The sequence below is a fragment of the Coffea arabica genome, chromosome 7c, assembly GCF_036785885.1.
Source record: "Coffea arabica cultivar ET-39 chromosome 7c, Coffea Arabica ET-39 HiFi, whole genome shotgun sequence".
Classification (NCBI taxonomy): domain Eukaryota; kingdom Viridiplantae; phylum Streptophyta; class Magnoliopsida; order Gentianales; family Rubiaceae; genus Coffea; species Coffea arabica.
Genome location: NC_092322.1, coordinates 12,485,069 through 12,509,327, shown reverse-complemented (window position 1 = coordinate 12,509,327; position 24,259 = coordinate 12,485,069). Strand labels below are relative to the sequence as shown.

The window sequence follows — 24,259 nt, the reverse complement described above, 5'->3', positions numbered from 1 at the left end:
ACCTCCCTATTAAAGCTAGTCCATGCAAGAATAGGGTTTTAGTACTAATCTGCAAATGGTAACATTAGGAGTGATATCAAAAGAATTAACAAATGATAGTAATTTTAAGGGTCCATATCGAGACATAACTTAGAATTAATACTTTATGGGTCATTTCTTTTTTTAAAAAAAATATTTAATTTATATTAAATAGATAACCTGTCGATTTCCTTTTTGTAAGAATATTACTATAACACTTTTTGAATTTTACTTACAAACATTGATATATTTATCATAAATTAAATGTTTGAAAGTAAAATATCCATAAAGAGCCAGTACTTTAAATGGGTAATGCGTATTTGCCCATAAACTACACCCCTTAAAGTTTATTAATTGTTAATTGATTTATAGTATTTTGTCATTCATTGGACATGTAGCACAAAGAGCAAATCTAGTACAAAATTCTAATTTCACTCCCTAAAACAATATTTTAATCATTTGGACTGAATTTGCAAAGGATTAGTAAGTGCAGGGGAGATCAGTGCAATTTTTCAAACCACAGGGGAGGTCAGTGCAAGTGTCAGAAACCTCTTAGGGGAGGTTTCTGCAATTATCCCTTTTTATTTTGCAGACAATGGTGAAATCCTATGTTATTTTCCGTTGGTGTTCTCGTTTTTATTTGTGTTATTCTTGTCCTGTTATATGCTTCAAAGAGATGAAATTATGAAATCAACGATGTATAAAAGTCTACAGTCCACCTTTTGAATTCGATACATGAATAAAGGGAGAAAATGGCAATCTACATACACAGAACAGAAAATGATGTTGTTATATATGTTGCGTGAGAAAGTGCACAACAATTGCCCGTTTGGATTGCAATTTTTTAAATTTTTTATAAAAAAATATATTATAAAAATATAAGATATATGAAATAAAAAGATACTTGAAAAACATGTTACGAGAATATTCTAAAAAATTTTCTGAGAAAACTCACAATCCAAACGCCCTCTCCCCATTTACTACAAGCAAAAACATACTTAAGAAGAATTTTGAGAATTAACATATTAGAATATGAGGGCCTTTAAATCATTTTTGCCAGACATTTGGATCATGGCCGATTTTTCTTCCAATCCTCTCTAAAGTTTCCGTAGTAATTTCACTGGCTATAAAAGTAGCCAGAAAACGGACTGGCAAATAGAAAAAGTTTGTGAATCATGTCCAGACTGTTTAGGAAAGCTGCTTCTTTAGAAAGAGATGGAAATAAGTATACAAAAATGATGAACTCACAATTTTTGTTTTCAAGAATGGATAGACAGAAAGCAGCAATATGTCAAACAAGATGCTAGAGTGCAGACAAATCATCAATGGAAGTACGACTCAGGTATGTGGTAATACATTTCTGTCAACGTTTCCAGAAGCGAAAAATGGACTTGATAATCCTGATTCATTTGGCTAATCGGTAGGCAGGAATAACCCTTAAATGCGTAGCTCTGGAAGTTACAAAACCAAAAACCTCAGACATATCCAAATCACTTGGCTTAATGTTATCTGCAAGTTCCCAATTGAAACAATGCACCAATTGTGCCAGCAGAAAACGAACAACAGTGAGCCCCAACTGCATACCTGGGCAACTTCTTCTGCCTGAACCAAATGGTATTAGTCGGAAATCTTGTCCTCGAAGGTCGATGTTACTATCCCTGAATCTTTCAGGGACGAAGATCTCAGGATCAGGCCAGACACTTGGATCGCGGCCGATTGCATACACGTTTATGATGATTCGCGTATTTTTCTGAATGTGGAAGTCATCAATCTTGCAATCTTCCATTGACTCATGGGGAAGCATTAGTGGTCCCACAGGATGAAGCCTCATGGATTCTTTTACAACCATGTCCAAGTACTCTAGGCCTTCAAGATCTGATTCCTCCACAATCCTCTTCAATCCGACTTTTTCTTCCAATTCTTTCTGGAGTTTCTGCATAGCCTCAGGATGCCTAAGGAGTTCTGACATGGCCCATTCAACTGCTGTCGCAGAACTGTCCATTGAGGCTAGAAGCATATCCTGTATTGTCGAGTTAGATACATGAAAGAGTAAGAATTATGCCAAATTTGGCTTCATTTATCACAAGCACTGATTTATTTGATATAGCATTTGGAACAATCCCTTTCTCAACTGTACTGGAAGAAAAAGAAAGAGAATGAACAGAATTGGATCTTAGTAAATTCCCTCAATTTGCTTTGCATTGCAGTAGAAAAACACTACAATAGTCATTTCTTCAGACTTACCAACAAAACAGCAAATAAGAATATAAAGCTACCAAACTTACCAACAAGATAGCTTTGACATGACGACGATCAAAGTCGAATTCAGATGTTTCGGATTGAATAATTCCCATCATGATGTCTACGAAGTCCTTGGTTTGCTTGTGCTCCTTGGATTCAAGATGCTCATCAATGATTTTATCAAAAAAGTTATCAAACACCTTAGCCAGAGCCTTAAATTGACGAGTAAGTCCCTGAAGATCAAGCACACCAAGCAGGGGAAAATAATCACCGAGGTTAGGCAGCGCTGCAACATGCAATGATTCTTGAATGACCTCTCTAAACCCCCGATCATCAAAATCCTTGTCCATATATTTCTTTCCAAATATCATCAAGCAACTCATATCTGCACCTAAGGATGAAATCGCTGCACTAAGATCCACAGAAGCACCGTCTGAAGCAGCCTGTTTTAGTGATTTGACCAATTTTCCCACCTCTTCTCCTCTCATTGGCAGAAATGAATTGATCTTGTGGCTACTGAGCAGCTGTAAAACGCAAAGCTTACGCATGTTTCGCCAATAAGGACCATATTGGCCGAAAGTCAAGTTCCTCTGCTCATACGCGATGTACCAAGATGCTTCATGATAAGGTCTACTGGCAAAAACTTGATCGTAAGTCTTGAGAAACTTTTCAGCTGCTTCAGGAGATGAGACAATGATCGCTGGGACATAACCAAAACGCATGTACATTATAGGGCCATGTTTTCTGGCCAATTTCTCCAAATCTTGGTGAGGATTCTTGCCTAACAGATGCAGATTTCCTATAATAGGAAGCCCTTTTGGACCTGGAGGCAATCCTTTTCTCTTCTTCATCAAAAACAAATCTTGAAGGAAGTAGCAAACTGCAGCCAATGCTAGAGTTGACCATAGCCAATGAACACTCATCATCTTTTTCAGCTAGATAAATAATTTTACTACCTTTTTCTGATCTAAAGTATAGGCCTCAGATCAGTGATTATATGTAAATAGTACACAGTTAGGCAATACTTAATCAACCCAAGCAATGAACTAGACGTCAAAATCGTTGAATGTGAATTAAAATAGCAGTATAACGAGTACACTCCCTAATTAAAGTAAAGGATATCAATCGCCCTACAGGATACAGCTGAATTTTCTTGGCTTTTGCGGATTTTTTTATATGCTGTGATGTCAGAAGGGCCACATGCTTGGACAATACTAAATGGTCAAGAAGGTATCCCACCTACCAAGTTGTGCTTTGCCATTTTTCAGATAAATTTACCCTTTTAGACTATTTATAAAAAGATTTTGCTGACCAATGAAGTAATATGATCTAAAGAAAATGGCATAGAACATTTTTGTCGACATCCAGCCGACAAAAAATGAAACAAAAAGGGGATAAATTTTGGATATTGGTAATCATTTTAGTATCATTTATAGTCATATTCTGCTAAAGACACAACCATATGGCTAATCAAGCCCCTGTTGAAAGTGCTGAACAGTGAATACACATCATCCCAGAAGCCAATAATTGATTCCACATAAGTTGTAGGATCGATTATAAATCTGAATATAATTAAGTGATTAGTAGGGGAGCAACTGAGACAGGCAGCTACCAAACTTTGGTCAGTTTAACTACTTATTTCTAAATTTCTGAAAAAAAAAAATCTCTTCACATTTAAAAAGGATAAATTGCACTTTTTTTTTTTTTTAACAGAAACGTTAGGAAATATATTGATTTCAAAACAAGCTATACAAACTTGAGCAACGGCCCATAAGGAGCTCTACAATTGTGTCATTTGACACAGAGGACTTAGATATTCCTCATATCTTGCGCTAATGAAGTAGCATACTTACTAATTCTTCTCCCTAGTCTATTACACTGGTTGGCAACTAAGCTAAATGAGCAGTTCATAAACAAAGCTTTGAACATGTGAATGTCTTCCAATTGAGCAAAGAGTCTTACGTCTGTGGTCTTGTTATTTCTCAGCATTCGTACCATCTGTGCGGATGAAACAAGCAGATGCAACGCAGGCCAATGCTTCTGGCTGATTTTACACAACGCTAATTTGAGTGCAGCCGCATAATCCAATAAAGTGTCCCCTGTACTTCTGTCCTTTATGGCCCATGCAGCATGCACCTTGTTGTCCTTGGTTGCCACTATACCAATGCCCATAGTTTTCGTTTCCTTCTGCTGGCTCACCTCCACAACAATTGTCATTGTGTTGCTGTTTGTTGTGTCATCTGGTGCCTCTTCATTGCTAGCTGATGTTTCCTGTCTTCTCGCCAGCTTACCTGTACCTTGCACTTCAGTGTATTCTATCCATTCTAGATGAGCTTTCTGTACAATGTCAAAAGGATTCCTACTCTTGTTGTTGAAGATCTTCTCATTCCTGGCTTTCCACAGTTGCCAAAGAATGTTCACGGTAAGTGCTTGGTGCTGCTGTCCTTCCCTCCTACTTGATGCTTCCATCAACTCACTCCACCATGTGTTAAAATTACCTCTTCTATCCTCAATGCCATCCCACTGCACTGGTGCCAATCTCCATACCTCCTTTGCGATAGTGCAGAAGAACATCAAGTGCTCTATTGTTTCCTCCCCTTCGCCACACACTTGACATATTGGTTCCCCCATTCGAGTTCTGTAGTAAATGAGCTCGTTCACTGGTAGAGCTTTGTTCAGACATTTCCAAAGAAAATGCTTTAGTTTGCCCTTAATGTCCATTCCCCACATCTTCCTCCATACCTTCTCCTTCTGCACATGACAGCTGGTTTCCCCTTTCCCACTACTCTCTTGTTGTTGAGCTTTCTCCTCCCTTTCCAGCATCTTGTAGGCTGACTTCACAGTGTATTTTCCATTATTGCTTGCTATCCAGTAGCTGCAATCTGTCCTGCCTGCTAAACTTATTGGAATTTTGAGGATTTCTTCAGCATCTTTCCCATTGAATGTACTGAAAATCAAAGGTCTATTCCATCTGAAATTTGTGATCAGCTCTTTCACTTTGTGTAAATTGCAGCTTTGTGGTTTTGGGGTCGTAGGTTTCCCTTCTGTTGTATTTGGGATCCACTGATCTTCCCAGATGTTTGTGCTATTACCGTCCCCTATTTTCCTCCAGATTCCCCTTCCCACTTCATCTCTAACACTTGCCAGGCTTTTCCAAACCCATGAGGCAGTTGGATTCACCTGACACTTGACCCTCCTGTGAACTGTGATTTCTCTTGCGACTTTACTTAAATATTCAACAATTTTCTTTTTATTTGCTCTTATCACCAATATTTGTTGTATATTACATTTTTCCAGGTCAAACTACGAGGAGCAAAATTGCAGCAGGTCGAAATCTAAAATTAAAAACATATTTTCTTTTCCAGTGCTTCTTCAGTCTGTAACTGCTTCACAATTGCAAAAGTCAACACCATCACAACCGAAAAAGTCAATGATCATCACAGCCGGCCACCGAGAAAAAAACTCCAAATTCATCCAGATATGACAAATTAGACTAACATCTACCCAGTTCATGGAGGAAAATCCACAAGTGTTCGCATTGAAGCATAGATCATAGGTAGGCTTGCTCACTATATCGCCGAAATGCAAACAAACATCAAGAATATGAAGTATCAATTGCCGGGTTCCAACTCAGGTTAGAATTTGGGGCGGCAGCAAATTTGGTAGAAGTTCAAGAAAGAAAAGGAAAAAAATGGTTTAAAAAAAAAAAAAAAGAATGGGTTTAAGTGGGGAATCAGAGGTGGGGCTTCGGAAAAAACATGTAGAAGTTATGGTGGTCACCGGGGCAATGAAGAGGCAGGAGTTGGCGATGATCGAGGACACGGTGGTCATGGTGATGCACAAACCACTCTGTCTTCAATTCTATCCATTTTCACTGTGCATGAAACTATGAGCATATTATATAGATGGTTATTTCAAAACCATAAAGAAGTCATGCAATAATACAAAGATATAACATCTTCTCGTAAGATTGATTATATCTTTCAAGATCAGTTAAAATTATAATATTTACTTAGCTCCATGGTCTTTTGCATATTGATGGCTAGAGGGCACTGCGCCCCCATCTGGTTGGTCAAAGAGCGAACCTGGCCAACTGGTATGGGTAGTGTGGGAACAAGAGGAGGGGAGAAGGGCATAAAACAATAATAAAATATTCTTGTTTTCCATTTTATCCCCAGTAGTATTACACAAAGTGGTTCTCCATAGTTTTTTGCAAAATAACAATAATAATGATAATAAGTTTTGGTGAGAATATTTTTTTCATATTTTTCAACTATTTTTTTACTTTACGTGTATCACATTCTACAAAATGTGATGTAGTAATTTTTCTTCAAAAACTCTCCAAAAAATGCAATCCAAACAGACTTGTATACTTTTGCTGCGCCCAATTCTATGTTCTGTAGCTGGATTTCTTCCGAAATTTGTCCGCCCTTGAAAGTGATTCGACACAGCTTCATAAGATGGGTCTAGTCCTGGGGCTTCATTTGTCACTCTCTACTTTTGCGCTTTCGCTTTGCCAATTTACGGTTTAATGTCTTGCCTTCAAATTTTGTTTTCATAATTTGTCTTGCCTATCAAAATTTACGGTTTAATGTTTTGCCAATCGCTTTGCCTTTTTTTTTTTTTTTTCATCCTTTCCTTTTTGACCTTTTTTGTGTTCCTTTTTTGATTCTTTCTTTTAACTACTTTCAAATCTCTTCACATATCTTACCATAAATCTCGCTCACAAAGGGATAAAAAATAATACACACACACACACACACATATATAATTCACCTAGAAACATTTTATCAATTTTATGATTTGACCCCTAGAGTACTGGAAAACTATTAATACACCTAGAACCATTTTAGAACTTATAGCTATAGCCCTAAATTTTTGTATTACTTTTCAAATAAGCTCTCCAATTTGGTTCTAAACTTGTTGAATATGCATTAAATTATTGTATAAATTCCTACTTAATTATACTATCTTATTTGTATTTTCTTGTAAAGTATCTTAGAAACGTCAAACATACATTGAACCTGTCTTTCTTAGTATTAATATGTTTTTAGAAATTTTACATAATATATTAAATTTTAAAATTAAATATAGGGTAAATTACATTTTACCCCCTATGGTTTGGATTAAAGTGTCAAAGTAACGGAAATAGTCACTCGTAACGGAACTTCTAAAAATGTTGAAATTACTCTTATAAACACATGACACATTAACCCCGTATGATTTTTATATTTTACCATATAACCCCCTTATGATTTAATATTTTACCATATAACCCCCTTATAATTTTCAAAATATACACATAACCCCCCTGGATTAATACATAAATTTCAACTTTACATAAGGGTAATTTTGACATTTTAGGTGACGCCGTTATGAATGATCATTCCCGTCACTTTGACACTTTAATCCAAACCATAAGGGGGTTATGTATAGCTTTTGAAACTATAGGGGGGTTATGTAAAAAAATGCTAAATCACAGGGGAGTAAAGTAGAATTTGCCCCTTAAATATATTGATGAAATCATGATGATATCATTCGATTCTTGGATGTGTTCGACCATCCCCGACCCATGACCTCGACCAAATCGATGGCTGGTATGAGTTTCAAAACATTGCAATCCTGTGTATCCAAATCATCCTTGAAAATACACCTTCAATTATGCTAAGGTTGAAACTCAAGAATTAGAGATCTTGAGTTCTAATTTTCCTACCCCTTTCCTGCTTTTTAAATCTCACATTTCCCTTGTTAGAAAAACTATTAAAAGAAGAACGTTATGCTAATGCATTATAGGTCCTTGTCAACATTTTTCAGAATTGAGAACTGGAATTCACAATCTTTATTCATTAGCATAATCGGTAAGTTGGTACCACTTTAGATGCTTAGCTCTTGAAGTAGCAATTCCAAAAATCTCAGACATATCCAAATCACTTGGTTGAATGTTATCTGCAAGTTCCCAATTCAAACAATGCACCAATTGTGCTAACACAAAACGAACTGGAGTCATCCCCAACTGGATAACTCATTATAGGTAAAGAGTTGAGGTAGAGCTTTACATGAACTCTGGGTGGCAAATATCATTGGTACGTTTGCTTGTGCTCCCTGGATTCAAGATGCTTATTAATTATTTTCTTTGGAAAATTATCGAACACCTTAGACAGAGCTTTCAACCAACGTGCAAATCTCTGAAGATCAAGCACACGAAGCTGGGGAAAGTAATCACAGAGGTTAGCCATTGCTGCAACATGCAATGCTTCTTCAATGACCTCTCTAAACCCCCTATCATCAAAATCAAAATCAAAATCCTTATCCATACACATTTTTCCGAATATCATCAAGCAATTCATGTTTGCACCTAAGGACGAAATGGCTGCACTAAGATTGACAGCAGCACCGTGAAAAGCAGCCTGTTTTAATGATTTCACTAAAATCCCAATCTCTCCTATTCTCATTGGGAGAAACAATTTGATCTTGTAGTTACTTAACAACCTTAAAATGCAAAGCTTACGCATGTTTCGCCAAAATGTACCATTTGGCCAAAAGTCGAGTTTCACAGCTCATGAGCAATGTACCAAGAACCTTCATGATGAGGCCTACTGGCAAAAACTTGATCATAAGTCTTGAGGAACTTCTCAGCTGCCTCAGGGATGAGACAATGATTGCTGGGACATAACCAAATCGCATGCACGTTATAGGACCATGTTTTCTGTCCAATTTTGCCAGATCTTGGTCCGGATTCTTGCCTAACATGTGCAGATGTCCTCTCTTCTTCATCAACAACAAATCTTGAAGCAAATAGCAAATTGCAGCCTAAGGCTAGAGTTTTCCATAGCCAATGAATGCTCATCATCCTTTTCAGTGAGCTAGATTTGGTTTACTAGTTACTACTTTTTCTGAGATAAACGTAAGCCCAGAGCAGATATTTATGAAGTAATTTTTTATAACTCCTATGCATGTAACAATGCAATACGTTATCGCTCTAAGCATTTGTGTATCACGACATCAATACGGCTAACTTCGTTAGGCATCAAGGACAAGAATCATGGCGAGACCAAGAATTTGTCCCACCAAGTTTAAAATGTCATTAGATGGAAACCGCTCTCACAAGTTGAGTTTTGTTCAACTGGTCGATACAATTCTTACAACTTTTGGTGTAAATTTATATGATTTTGATATAAATTTAAATTTATCAAGTAACTAATTTTACACCAATATCATATGAGTTTACACAAAATATAGTAAGAATTATACAAGTAGGATTTGAATTAGACAGAATTTAATTTGTGAACCCGAATGGATCATTAGACAGTCAGTCATACCTATCAAAAACATTAGAAGTGCTTAGCTAAATTTCTCTTGATCTTATCCTAGTTAATATGTGGGAACATTGTTGATTAAAATCAAACAAATGAATACCTTTCCATAATGTCACTCGATAAATAATACAATTAATAAAGAAAAAAATCTACTTAACTACAAAAGTAAAAAATAAAAAAAAATCCACTAAACAATGTATTCATTATAAAAGTAGCAAGGAAAATGAAACAATTGACAAATGCAACATCAAGTTCGGAAACTTCTGTACTATGTCTATTGCTCAAGGAAGAAGCTGCTTCTTCAGATCGAGATGGAAACAGGTAGATAAAAAAGAAAACTAATTGGCAAATATTTTTATCATCAACGAATGGAAAGAGCAACAAGCAGTACGTGCAAGAAGACACTAGAGTCAACACAATCTTCAAGGAACAGACCAGTACACTTCCAGCATTGGAATTGGAGTCCACCGTCTTTATTCATTTGTTCAATCGGTAAGCAGGCACCACCTTTAAATGTTTAGCCCTTGAAGTTACAATACCAAAAGCCTCAGACATATCCAAATCAGTTGGCTGAATGTTATCTGCAAGTTCCCAATTGAAACAATGCACCAACTGTGCTAGCACAAAACGCACAACGGTGAGCCCCAACTGCAAACCTGGGCAAATTCTTCTGCCTGAGCCAAATGGTATAAGTCGGAAATCTTGTCCTCGAAGGTCGATGTTACTATCCCTGAATCTTTCAGGGACGAAGATCTCAGGATCACGCCAGACACTTGGGTCGCGGCCGATTGCATACACGTTTATGATGATTCGCGCTTTTTTCTGAATGTGGAAGTCATCAACTGTGCAATCTTCCATTGACTCGTGGGGGAGCAACAGTGGGGCCACAGGATGAAGCCTCAAGGATTCTTTGATAACCATGTCCAAATATTCTAGGCCTTCAACGTCTGATTCCTCTACAATCCTCTCCAATCCGACTTTTCTTCCAATTCTTTCTGGAGTTTTCTCATTGCCTCAGGATGCCTGAGGAGTTCTGAGATCGCCCATTCAACTGCCGTGACTGAGGTATCCATTGAGGCTACAAGCAAATCCTGTGTAGTTGAGGTACGGAATTGGCAGAGTTAGGCATAATGTCAAGATCAAAATAGGCGTCAAATTTGTCTTCATTTGTTGCAAGGATTGCAATTATTTGATTTAGCTATGAAACAATCCCTTTTTCAACATATAAACAAAGGAGAACCTCAGAAAAGAACGCTGGTATCGTTATGTAGAAAGTAAGAACACAGAATTCCAGATCATGTTTTAAGGTGCAAAGTTTTGTCAACTAACGACAGATTTAGGCCCGTTTGTTTAGGTGTTTGTCAACTAACGCGATGGTATAGTAATGAAAGTTTTATCGTTTGGAAAAAAAAAACGAATGGAAAGAGCAACAAGCAGTACGTGCAAGAAGACACTAGAGTCAACACAATCTTCAAGGAACATTACTTTTACACTTCCAGAATTGGGATTGGAGTCCACAATCTTTATTCATTTGGCTAATCGGTAGGTAGGAATAACCCTTAAATGCGTAGCTCTGGAAGTTACAATACCAAAAGCCTCAGACATATCCAAATCAGTTGGCCGAATGTTATCTGCAAGTTCCCAATTGAAGCAATGCACCAACTGTGCCAGCACAAAACGAACAAGGAGGAGCCCCAACTGCAAACCAGGGCAACTTCTTCTGCCTGAGCCAAATGGTATGAGCCGAAAATCTTGGCCCCGAAGGTCTATATTGCTATCCTTGAATCTTTCAGGGTTGAAGGTCTCAGGATCAGGCCAGACATTTGGATCGCGTCCGATTGTGTATATGTTTATGATGATCCGCGACTTCTTCTGAATGTGGAAGTCATCAACTGTGCAATCTTCCATTGACTCGTGGGGGAGCAACAGTGGGGCCACAGGATGGAGCCTCATGGATTCTTTGATAACCATGTCCAAATATTCTAGGCCTTCAATGTCTGATTCCTCTACAATCCTCTCCAATCCGACTTTTTCTTCCAATTCTTTCTGGAGTTTCCTCATTGCCTCAGGATGCCTGAGGAGTTCTGAGATCGCCCACTCAACTGCCGTGACTGAGGTGTCCATTGAGGCTACAAGCAAATCCTGTGTAGTTGAGGTAAGGAATTGGCAGAGTTAGGCACAATGTCAAGGTCAAAATAGGCGTCAAATTTGTCTTCATTTGTTGCAAGGATTGCAATTATTTGATTTAGCTATGAAACAATCCCTTTCTCAACAGACAAACAAAGGAGAACCTCAGAAAAGAACGCTGGTATTATTTTGAAGAAAGTAAGAGCACAGAATTCCAGATCACGTTTTAAGGTGCAAAGTTTAGTTATTTGAATTTCGTTAGTCCAGAAGTTATAACTGACCGAAAATTTTGTTGAAAAAGCTAAAAACATATTCAGCAAGCAATACAAAAATCTGGTGCTGTCAGCTACGTATATGAACAACAAACCAGCAAACCAGAAAGGTCTAAAACATACCAACAAGATGGCTTTGACATGACGACGGTCGAACTCAAACTCAGCTTCTCCAGATTGCATAATTCCCATCATGATGTCTACAAAGTCCTTGGTTTGCTTGTGCTCCTGAGACTGTAGATGCTCATCAATGATTTTCTCAAAAAATTTGTCAAACACCTTGGCAAGATCTTTAAACCGGCGAGTAAGTCCCTGAAGGTCAAGCACACCGAGTAGAGGAAAGTAGTCACCGAGGTTTGGCATGGCCGCAACATGAAGTCCTTCTTGAATAACATCTCTAAACCCCCTATCATCGAAATCCTTGTCCATATATTTCTTCCCAAATATCATCAAGCAACTCATATTTGCACCCAAGGAAGAAATTGATGCACTAAGGTCAACAGCAGCACCATCTGAGGCAGCCTGTTTGAGTGATTTAACCAATGTTCCAACCTCTTCTCTTCTCATCGGCAGAAATGAGTTGATTTTGTGGCTACTGAGCAGCTGCAGAATGCAAAGCTTACGCATGTTTCGCCAATACGGTCCATATTGGCCGAACGTCAAGTTCCTCTGCTCATAACTAACGTACCAAGAAGATTCATGATAAGGCCTACTAGCAAAAACTTGATCGTAAGTCTTGAGAAACTTTTCAGCTGCTTCAGGGGATGAGACAATGATTGCTGGGACATAACCGAATCGCATGTGCATTATAGGGCCGTGCTTTTTGGCTAGTTTTTCCAAATCTTGGTGAGGATTCTTGCCTAACAGATGCAGATTTCCTATAATAGGAAGCCCTTTTGGACCTGGAGGAAATCTCTTTCTCTTCTTCATCAAGAACAAGTCTTGAAGAAAAAACCAGATTGCAGCCAAGGCTAGAGCTGTCCATAGCCAATGAATGCTCATCATCTTTCTCAGTTTGTTTAATGGTATTCTTGCTCTTCTTTCTGTGATCTAAGAATAGGCCTCAGAGCACGTATTTATGTGTAGCAGTAGTATTGGATAACAGCGTAAAGCGTAATAATTTGACGGTTGTGAATGAAAAGTTGTATTACGTACAGAGTTCACCTACCTACAAGAAGCTGCCTGGAAATTACAGCTGGTCCGTTTGAATTAATTGTTTTTTAGGGTATTACTATAGTAGAGTTTTTAGATTTTATTTTAGAATAATTGTACAAAATATTTTGAAATATTTAAGAATAGTAGAGTTTTTAAAATATATTTTAGGATATTTTTTGAATATTAAAAAAATTTAAACTACTTTTTAAAATATCTTTTAGAATACTATTTAAAAATTTTTATAGTATTTAAATAGCTGAAGGATCCAAACAAAACCAACATTTTTAAGCAGATAGACACGAATAAAGGAATCTCTAGAATCCAGGAGCTGAACTATCTTTTAATAAAAAGAAATTCTTGAAGTTTGATGCTGTACAATTTGAACCGCTACTTATTATAGTAGAATTCACACCACTTCGATTCAATTCACAAATTTGTTAAGTAGGATTGTTGTCACTCAATTCCAAGACCAGGCCACTTGTGTGATATATTGTTGTGCCACATTCCACTGTGATCATATCTTGAAAAATGTCCAAAAACTTGCCGTAAAATTTTTTCCCATTTTTTTCAAATTTTTGTATACTGTTGTCATAGAGGAAAAATGATAATTCTTGCGAGCTGGCCTTATAATGAGTATATGTGAATAAATTGCAGAAAAGCTTGTAGATTTTTCAACTCTAGCCATCAGAACGGAAAGCGGTGACATTGGGAAATGGGTAGGGACGGTCATGATCTGGCCTCAAAATTTGTGCAGCTGAGATTACAAGTTGTAACTCGATTTCCACGCCATGTGTGGGTCTCATAAAAATTTGCTCTAAAGTTATGCGATGTGCAAAAAAAGTTACACGATGTACAAAGAAAGTTACGCGCAGTTAAAAATGATCAAAACTGTCCGGGACGGTTGCACCTGTCCCGAGTCCGTGACATTGTGGCTGATTGCAATCCATCAATTGTCACAATTCTGACGTGTTACATATTTTTTTTTTATTATCGATATGATAATTTCTATTTTATATACAGGAAACGAACGAATATAAAGTGGTCAATGAAGAACCGTAAAGAGATTGAATTGCCACTAGATCAAACGAATGCATTTGAATATGAAACTTTTAAAAAACCGTAAGAAAAATGCAAGTCAGGAAATTTTATCTCTTGACCACACTCAATGTAAGATTTAACTCCTTTCGTGGCGGCTAACTCAACTCAACTTGGCTGAGTTAGTTACATATTACATAGTTTGCCATTTCTCTCATTTTCTATGGATTACGTCATTACATATGTCTCTTCTGATTACAAAGATAAAGAAATCAACCGTGTTTTTTTTTTTTACTTTTTGAGACAAGTAAAGCTGTAATAGTATTCTAATGGTGTTATGGTCAAGGCCACGAACTTGGACATTTGATTTCCTACCTGTAGGATCCGTGAAGCAATTGAAGATGTAATAGTCAATCGCAAGCTAGTCTCCACGGTGATTTCAATTTGATTGAATTCATACTCAGTTTGCTTAGGAATGGAAGAAAAATAAATTGATCTATGATATGACGTAGGTAAAGAAATAAATTCGTACTTTAGTCTAGAAGCTCAAAGAAAAGACCACAACAGTGGGTATGGGGGGGGGGGGAGGGGGTGGAGGAGTTCAAAGAAAATAACACAAATGAAAGGCTTAAACAAGTAATTTTGTGCAACAAATTTATTTTGTCAAGCGACTTGCTAGGGGAGAAGGCCATGGTAAAGAAAGCTCAGGTTCATTGGGCTCTGAAAACTGGGAGTTGGTTACATGAGCCCATTCCCAATGCAGCTCGTTGGGTAAAGTAGAGAATTACAGTGGGTAGGTCTCGGTTTAAGCTGATTATCAAAACCAATCTGGAAACTAATCAGAGTTGTGCAATGAAGGAGTCAGCCCAATTTGGGGACCAGCTTTATGAAATACTTTGGCCGTCGTCAATTTATGCTTATCTCTATTTATACCATATAGAAAGGGGGTGGGGAGGTTTTTGGTGTAAAAAAAAAATCGTCATCTTATGATCTTCATAAATTACTCTTTAAATATGATTATTCATCTATCATATTTATTTTTTGTCTCTTCTACCTACTATCATATTTACCCGTGTCTCTCCTATCCACCACGATCATATCTATTTATAATTATCCATCCACTATCAGATAACAGCCTATTTATATATTTTATTTACAAAGTAATTAAAGCTACAGTTCCCGTCACATTAAGAATGAACTCCAATTTTGCACACCGGATGTGACACCATATTTCATTTCAAAAAATGATGCTTTTTTTTTTATTACTATGCATCACTGAAATTGGCGCCTCAATCTTTAAACAAATTAACAGTAGTCTCTCATATGACTCATCAAATAGACTCCAAAAATTCTGGATATGGTAGCTAAGTATATGTAGGAGGAGGATACGTGCTTTGAAGATTCAGCTAAGATGAAAATACTCCACCTGTTATAAAACTAATAAACTATTATAGTATGAATGGAAATATTAGAAAAAAAAAGTAGAGAAATAGAGAGTGATTATCTTATTATTCCAACTAATACAAAAGTCCTCACAAAGGATGTCAATGTACCTCTATATATAGGTACTACAAGATTAAAGATACATCAATTCTATTAAACACCCATTATTACAAGAATATGAAAAAACCTATGAAACGGTTTCTCCACTACATGAATAGATTTATGGATTGTAATTTCTATACATAATGTAGTCATAAAATCAAGAATTAATCCTCTTGGGAATACAAAGGGACATCCATACTTTTAATTGTTTCATAACACTCCCCCTTGGATGTCCATTACACAAAAAATATGCCTCGTTAAAACCTTACCAGGGATAAACCCATCGGGACAAAAACCCTAGTGAAGGAAAAAGAGTACACTATTCTTGTGTATTAATTTCTCCCCCTGATGCAAACATTATTTGAGATCTTTTAATTATCGCATTCCAATATTCTTCGCCAATTGCACTGAAATATGGTACTTCAGAACCAAGTATCTTTTCATCTTCCTCTTGCGATCCTAAAAGGATCCTTTTTAGGATCTAATGATCTGACGACCATTGGAATACTTAATATATGTGTATTATCCATATAAAATCGCTTTAATACTTTCCGGATATATGCAGTTTGGTGGATAAAAATTTCACTTTTCAAATGCTCAATTTATAAATCAAGGTAGAATTTTGTTTTTTCAAAATTCTTGACCTCAAAATCCTTCTTCAAATATTCAACATTATTTTGAATCTCTTCAGGAGTTCCAATCAAATTTAGATCATCAACATATACAGCAATTATCACAAAATTTGATTCATTTTTCTTAATAAAAACACATGGACATATTGGATCATTGGTATAACCTTCTTTTGTCAGACATTCATTGAGACGGTTATACCACATACGTCCAAATTGTTTGAACCCATACAGAGACCTTTGTAATTTAATAGAATAAATATTTTTAGGATTTGATTTGCATGCTTCAGGCATGTTGAATCCTTCGGAGACTCTCATATAAATATTATTTTCAAGATTCCCATATAAATATACAGTAACAACGTCCATTAAACGCATCTCTAGTTTTTCATGTACTGCAAAACTTACAAGATATCTAAATGTGATAGCATCCACTACAGGTGAATACGTTTCATCATAATCAAATTCAGGCCTTTGTGAAAATCTTTAAGCTATTAGCTTTACACCTTTAAGTGTTTGGACTACAAGTCCAAAAACTTTTCTTTTAACCAATAAATCCAATTCAGATTGGATCGCATCTTTCCACTTTAAACAATTATTTTTATACCGACATTCATCAACCGATCTAGATTCATGATTCTCATCAACTTTTATAATATCAAGTGCTACATTTTATTAGGCTCCAATTAAATTTTTTTTTTTATGATTTCATTCTCTTCATAAGTTGGCTCTTCAGGAGCAACCTCTTCAAGAGGTTGAATTTTGTCATGACATTTAATCTCCGGAGATATTTGAAATCTATTTATACCTTATTTAGGTAGGCCGGCCTTAAATTTATTTGTAGCACTTGTGCATGTCCTTTAGGGACATCAATTTTAATCAAGGTATTTCCTGCAGGAACAGTTGATTTAATAACTCTTCTGGAGTCGGTAATATATCTGACAATTGGTTTGCAATTTTCTGCAAGTGAATAATTTCTTGAACTTCCAGTTCACGTTATTTTGTATGAGGATCGAGGAAATCCAATTTTTCAGGTGATTTCCTTTCGGTTGATTTCTTCCTCCCCCTAATGTCGGGAATTATAATTCATCAGAATAAATAAATCATTTAATAGATCACTCATCAAATATTTTACGATATTTAATCGTAAAAAGTGATTCATACCCGACATAAATTCTAAATTTCTTTTGGAGCCATATATAATATAAAGGGGGTATGTATAAATACTTGTCGGCTCTCAAATATTCTCACTTTTGTCAAATCATATATCCATTGGGATCAGTAAACTTCTGGTTTACTGCATGTGATAATTATAAATCAAATGAGAATGAAGACAACTATATCGATAATCATTTCTCTCTCGAATGATTATTATGATATAATTAACCTTTATCTCACTTGATTTTAAATATGATCTTTATTATTGTCTCATTTAATGTCTCAATTTGATATCCATTTCTACGGTTATTCAAATTCAATAATTCTTTTGAGACATGGTAAAAAGTAGTGCTTTATTTATGATGAACTTTTTTCCTACAAGGAGAAATATAGCAGTCGCTCTTCCGGAACTTTCAATCACTTAAACTATAGCGTATATAGTGGCACTTATTAATGAGACACATATCATTGTCACCATAATTCTTATGGGACAAATATCATCACTATAATCCTTTGATCTCAAATATTTAACATCTATTTTTTCTTCAGGAAGAAAAGTTAATTAAATCAATCATCATATACCTTCAGGGTGTTTAAAGAAATTGGTCATGTGAAGATGATATTATAATTTTGATTCGTTAAATGTACTGCGGGACATTTATCTTCAGAATTCTTATTTTCTTGTCCTCATCAATATTATTCCACTTCAAGTGGTAATTTTTTCTTTTGTTATGGTAAAATATATATTTACCAAAACCATTGTCATGGCATCAACCATAGCTAATAAATTGAAATTTAGTCGCATTCACTTCTGGGAATGGACTAGAATTAGCATGCAATAAGTACAAAATACTTCTCAAAATTTCTCTTAATATTGCTACTACAGGAGCATATTAGAGAAATCAATTGTGGAGAATATCATTTTCAATATATCTTATGAGTAAAATTTTCTCGACACAATTTCAACTGAGAAGTAATTCTGAAAATTGCAGAATTATGTTCTTGTAGCCATAGGTAAATTTATCATACTAGGCTTTTGAAATAATGACCATCTTCTAGTGGCCAAATATTTTCGTTAAAGAACAACCATCTTCAGGTGGTCGAATCTTTTTCTTTAAATATTTCAAAGGACAAGTAGATCCTTAAATATAATTGATTTTCTATAATAGCATCACCAAAATTCAATGCATCAGAATAAAAGTATCTATAACGAATAATTCTAAATGTAAATAAATAGAATTAAAAGAAGAAATATTACCTCAAATGTATCAAACAGTATATGTTTGTGTTTAGTGATTGTTCAGCAATAGGCACTTGTATTTTTTGCGATAATTCAAATGTTAGCCATAAGAAATTGAAATAAGTTTGTGAGTTAGAAATTTACCTCAGAATTTACTTGAAGAAATGCAGGCAGAATTTTGGCAAAATCTAGTGTTTCACTTTTGTTCAAAGTAGAACCTCCGTTTTCACCTTTTGCTCAAAAGTAGAGACTCGTGCTGATAACATGTTATAAAACTAATAAACTATTATAGTATGAATGGAAATATTAGAGAAAAAAGTAGAGAAATAGAGAGTGATTATCTTATTATTCCAACTAATATAAAAGTCCTCACAAAGGATGTCAATGTACCTCTATATATAGGTATTACAAGATTAAAGATACATCAATTCTATTAAACACCCACTACTACAAGAATATGAAAAAACTTATGAAACGGTTTCTCCACTACATGAATAGATTTATGGATTGTAACTTCTATACATAATGTAGTCATAAAATCAAGAATTAATCCTCTTGGGAATACAAAGGGACATCCATACTTTTAATTGTTTCATAACACCACCATTTAACTCTTAAGATATATAAGACTGAAAAGTTCCTTATGACGATTGCTGAATTACACGCTGGGGCTGGGTGGATATGTACAAGTGCAAGGAGAAGGTTTACGATTGAACAAGCAGAGTTCATATAATTCACTTTAGGACCTATTCTTGTACTACTTGACTAATCAAGCAGCTCATAAAAATTCACCGAACCATGATTTATTAGGTGATAGGAAAGGAGTTGGTAAAGAAATCAACCGTGTTTTTATTCCTTTTCGGACAAGTAAAGCTGTAATATTATTCTAATGGTGTTATGGTCAAGGCCACCAACTTGCACATTTGATTTCCTACCTGTAGGATCCGTGAGAAATTTTTTTTTTTTTTTGTCTACACAAGGGAGTCCGGCCTTCGACCCGACTAATCCTCTACGCTTGTGTACCCCGCCCCCTTCAGAATACACAAGAGATTAACAGGAGTCGAACTCGACCACACGGTGCCAGAATCTTACTAGGCAACCCCAGCACCAGCCGAGCCAACCTCGGGGTCTCCCTGAGGAAATGGAAGATCTAAAAGTCAATTGCAAGCTACTACTCCACAATGACTTCAACCGATTGAATTCCTTATACTATATAAGATTGAGTTTTGGTGAAAGAGGGGGTTGCATTTCAACCGCATAGGCAGGGACTTTTTAGGAATGTGAAATATTCTGTAGTATTTTACAAGCAATAGGTATAAGTGAGGGAAGCTTGTGGTTAGGTATATTAACCGAAATACCCTTATTTATAGACATTTAAAACTTTATGTTGTTGAAACATATGGGTATTTATCGTATGTGCAATTAATCTGCAACCATTTATTGCTTTTGGTACAACATACATAAGCCTGTGGGTTTGTGAAATTACTTAAATGGCATTCACACATCATAAGTGCAGTCATTACAAATAGAAAAAGTCATGACCATAAATACGGCAATTGAATCACATGGTTATTACTGAAATGGCCTTCACACATCATAAGTGTGCCGTTTGACTAATGATAAGATTGAGTTTTGGTGAAAGAGAGGGTTGCATTTCAACCGCATAGGCAGGGACTTTTTGGGAATATGAAATATTCTATAGTGTTTTACAAGCTATAGGTACAAGTGAGCGAAACTTGTGATTATGTATATTAACCGAAATACCCTTATTTATAGACATTTAAAACTTTATGTTGTTGAAACATATGAGTATTTATGATAGGGAATGTGAAATATTCTGGAGTGTTTTACAAGCTATAGGTACAAGTGAGGGAAACTTGTGATTATGTATATTAACCGAAATACCCTTATTTATAGACATTTAAAACTTCATGTTGTTGAAACATATGGGTATTTATGATATGTGCAATTAATCTGCAACCATTTATTACTTTTGGTACAACATACATAAGTCTGTGGGTTTGTGAAATTACTTAAATGGTATTCACATATCATAAGTGCAGTCATTACAAAAAGAAAAAGTCATGACCATAAATACAGCAATTGAATCACACGGTTATTACTGAAATGGCATTCACACATCATAAGTACGTCGTTTGACTAATAATCATTAAACTTGGAAATCACTTGTACAGGGAGCCCACAAGTGAAAGGGAATAAGAAAGGCCAATCTTGCTCAATCGTCACCGTAGTTAGAGCTCAGGTGTGGAAGCACCTCCTTTTAGATCTCCTTCTCTATCATTTATATCTGAATTTAATGGCAAAAAACATGGCCCTACTAATGGCTCCTGAGATTCGGAGATTGGATTTTCTCTTGCAACCTTTGTCTCAAACAGAATGCCGCATCGTTTCCTCTCTCACCCCGAGCTTATGGCCGAAACACTCCTTTTCTTTCTCATTATAGCCTCAATTAAATAGTCAGATGTTGGTAAGTTAATGCCCAATGGCTGCGTCGGTTATGATTGTTTCCATGCCTCCTCTTCACCTTCTGATTGTTTCCATGCCCCCTCTTCACCTTCTTCAGATTCAACCTTTTCATATTCTGGGATTGGGATATTTTTTTATGCTCTTATATTGCATAAATCCTAGGCATGGAAACAATGACCGCCCACTGAAGCAGGAATTTGCGGAGGGCCCGACCAACAATATTTACGAGGGTCATTAACTTAATTTGGGATTTGATGAGACTTTCACTTGGCCTTTGCTTCATTTTGGTTCCATGATTTTTTCATTCTGCTATAGCTTGTTTTTAATCACATTCTATTGGTAAGTTAATGACTCGCTCATTTGAAGACCGACCAAATATGGACATTAGCAGCGCATAGTCCTTCACCACAGAACTCCTTCAACTTACTTGCTTCCTTAAGCCAAAAGCACCAAGAGTAGCTGCTCTGACAAGAAAAGGCACCAACATCCCTGCATTGCCTCCGCTTTCAACTTCAGCAGTTAGAGTAGTTGAAGCAGGAAGTTGTGGAGGACCTTCGATCATGTATGTTCTACACTCATCATGTAGATGCTGAAGTTGGGACCAAAATGAAGAAACCACCAAGAAGCAACGCATCTGATTGCTGTCTATTACAGCATCTACGTGAGTTTACTACTATTCGTATCACTAAATAAATAGACATACATGATGTCTTATTTAATCTACTCTGCTATCTATCTCGTAGTTTTTACCTGAAACAATTTTATAAATATTTGCCCGTACATCTTTGGGAGCTTGCTGCATCTAATTTTTGTGTTCGGGAATTTCCTGATTCTAATATTGGAAGACTCTTATGTTGTTTGTCTTATAATTGTACCTGCTTCTAATTATTTATCGCAACGTACTATTCTTGCAATGTATTATTATTTGTCCAACCAAAAAATCGTCTTTAACCACAGGCACCAAACACTCGCGCGATACGCGGGCACTTCTCCCCTAGTCATACATATGACTTTGTGTTTAACTAAGATCAAATGGATCCGTGGAGCAATCTAATGACTGGAAGATTTTTTGGAAAGTAAAGAAGAATAATAAAAAAAATTTTATCGCAAAAAATTTTAACGCAAATTTTCCTTGAATTCCTAGAAAAAAAATACTTTGGAAAGAAAATGACTGGATTCATATCTCAACAAAAAAAAAAGCAAAGGAGAGAGAAAGAAAAACTACAAAAAGGAGTTACAACAAAACTTTTTAAGGAAATATTGTATTGGTGAACAGGTAGACCAAAAAAAATTCTTTGAAAAAATTCTGTTGCTTTTAAGGAAATTTTGTATATTGTTAATGGTGATTTAATATGATAAGCTTAATTTCCACTAAAAAAATATAAAGTTAGGCTTAACTGACATTTTTGTACATTCAAATTGAAAATCTCTAGTACCTTGGAAAAAGAAAGGGATAATTTCAGAAACCTTCCCTGAGGTTTCTGACAATTTCACTGACCTCCCCTGAGGTTTCCACAATTACACTGACCTCCCCTAGCAGAACTTGGGACCCAATTGCTGACATCATATAATGCGAAATTACTATTATACCCAAGACATTTTGTGTTATTATAGGACTAAAATATGGTAAATAAGTCATTAGGGTCAAATTAGAACTTTCAATTTCATTAACCAACTTAACAGTTGGAATCTTGCTAATAAAAAATGCATAAGCAACTGGCGCCAATTTCGTTCACCAATATGGCACCATTTTGCTGATGACATTAGGGACAAGACAACAAATCAGTTTTTACATATTGTGAAGAAGGGATCGGGCAGAAGAAAAAAAAATAAGAAGAAATGCAGTGAAGATAGAAGCTAAACAAACTTGCAATTTTCGTTCAACTGGTGAGGCAGTTATGATAGTGCTCTAATTTCATGATTTTGAAGTAGAAAGGAGGGAGTATGGAAGGCAAATTCTAAGATTTTGAATGTTGTAAATCACAAAAATAACAACAAAAAAGGTATGCAAGCTCTGTTATCTGTTAATGTAATATGATCGAATGTGACCTATTACTTCCAGAACATATAAATTTTTAGAGTTCATCATGTAAATTTGAAAGAAAAAAGAGGGAGTATGTCAAAACCATGAACTTAGTTAGATGTTAAAGTCAAAAGCATGACAAAAATCATCATTTGTTATGTTGATCATAGTTGTTCAATGCTTGATAAGCTGAATAGATGATGTAGTTAGACAAGTTGTGATCACTGGTACATGTAGTGACCTGTTACGTTCATCATCTGTTATGTTGACCATGGTTGTTAAATGATTGATAAAATGCTTGATAATCTGCAATAAGTTAGATAAATTGTCTATTCTGCCAAATATAGTTTTAGATCTTTGAGTTGTGCCCTGTTATTCATTTATTGAGTAAAAGTGTTTCATCATCACAGAATCATGTTAATGGTTGTTAGTGCTGATCTATTAATTTTAATAATGTAGGATGGTGAATAATGGTTCTTATGACATGGTTGTGCATTACAAGGGAAGGAAAGTGAAGATTCCGAATGTTGATCCTAATGGCAACTTGTACATTAACTTACTATATGATGTCGCTGAAAAAGCATTGAGTGAAATGCCTGGAAATGCGAATATGATGATACATATGAGGCATGAAATTCCTGGAACATGTGAAATGCGTGATGCTAATGATGACAATGCAGTAGTTGAGATGTTTAAAAGGCATCAATCTGGAATTGTAATCATTTTGCATGTGTATGATATGGAAATTATTCCAAGTAAGCCTGATGGACCTTTAAACCATAACAATGTTCAGAACACCCAAGAGAATTTAGGCATTGAACAAACTTATGAAAGGGTGGTTGTTGACCTTGAAAATTCTGATGATGAATTTGAGGACTCTAGCTCTGGTGAGTCATGGGAACATATGCTTGATAGTGATAATGAAGGTGATATAGATGATGATAGAGTTTCAGTGGAGAGTAGTTACTTTAGTGACACTAATTTTTCTGATTTTGAAGAAAATGAGAATTGTG

At 35.8% G+C, this 24,259-nt stretch overlaps 2 protein-coding genes and 1 pseudogene across 2 annotated transcripts; all 3 read right to left on the bottom strand.

Annotated features, from left to right (window-relative positions):
• Window positions 1-1,252: 1,252 nt before the first annotated feature.
• On the bottom strand, window positions 1,253-3,250 carry LOC113698274 (cytochrome P450 71AU50). The gene is made up of 2 exons (XM_027218040.2): window positions 2,304-3,250; window positions 1,253-2,038 (listed from the first exon to the last, which is right to left on the bottom strand). Exons 1-2 carry the CDS (start codon window positions 3,183-3,185, stop codon window positions 1,424-1,426), a joined length of 1,497 nt encoding a protein of 498 aa, XP_027073841.1. The 5' UTR covers window positions 3,186-3,250; the 3' UTR covers window positions 1,253-1,423.
• A 6,537-nt stretch (window positions 3,251-9,787) lies between these two features.
• On the bottom strand, window positions 9,788-11,057 carry LOC113698320 (cytochrome P450 71AU50-like; annotated as a pseudogene).
• On the bottom strand, window positions 11,017-13,075 carry LOC113698531 (cytochrome P450 71AU50-like). Its single transcript, XM_027218379.2, has 2 exons — window positions 12,098-13,075; window positions 11,017-11,717 (listed from the first exon to the last, which is right to left on the bottom strand). Exons 1-2 carry the CDS (start codon window positions 12,977-12,979, stop codon window positions 11,103-11,105), a joined length of 1,497 nt encoding a protein of 498 aa, XP_027074180.1. The 5' UTR covers window positions 12,980-13,075; the 3' UTR covers window positions 11,017-11,102.
• Window positions 13,076-24,259: the final 11,184 nt, after the last annotated feature.

What these genes read in the sequence shown, in the direction of transcription:
- LOC113698274 (XM_027218040.2), bottom strand. Translation starts at nt 3,185, where the DNA reads ATGATGAGTGTTCATTGGCTATGGTCAACTCTAGCATTGGCTGCAGTT. An exon ending in ATGTCAAAGCTATCTTGTTG is followed by an intron (nt 2,039 to 2,303) that starts GTAAGTTTGGTA and finishes TCGACAATACAG; the next exon opens with GATATGCTTCTAGCCTCAAT.
- LOC113698531 (XM_027218379.2), bottom strand. Translation starts at nt 12,979, where the DNA reads ATGATGAGCATTCATTGGCTATGGACAGCTCTAGCCTTGGCTGCAATC. An exon ending in ATGTCAAAGCCATCTTGTTG is followed by an intron (nt 11,718 to 12,097) that starts GTATGTTTTAGA and finishes TCAACTACACAG; the next exon opens with GATTTGCTTGTAGCCTCAAT.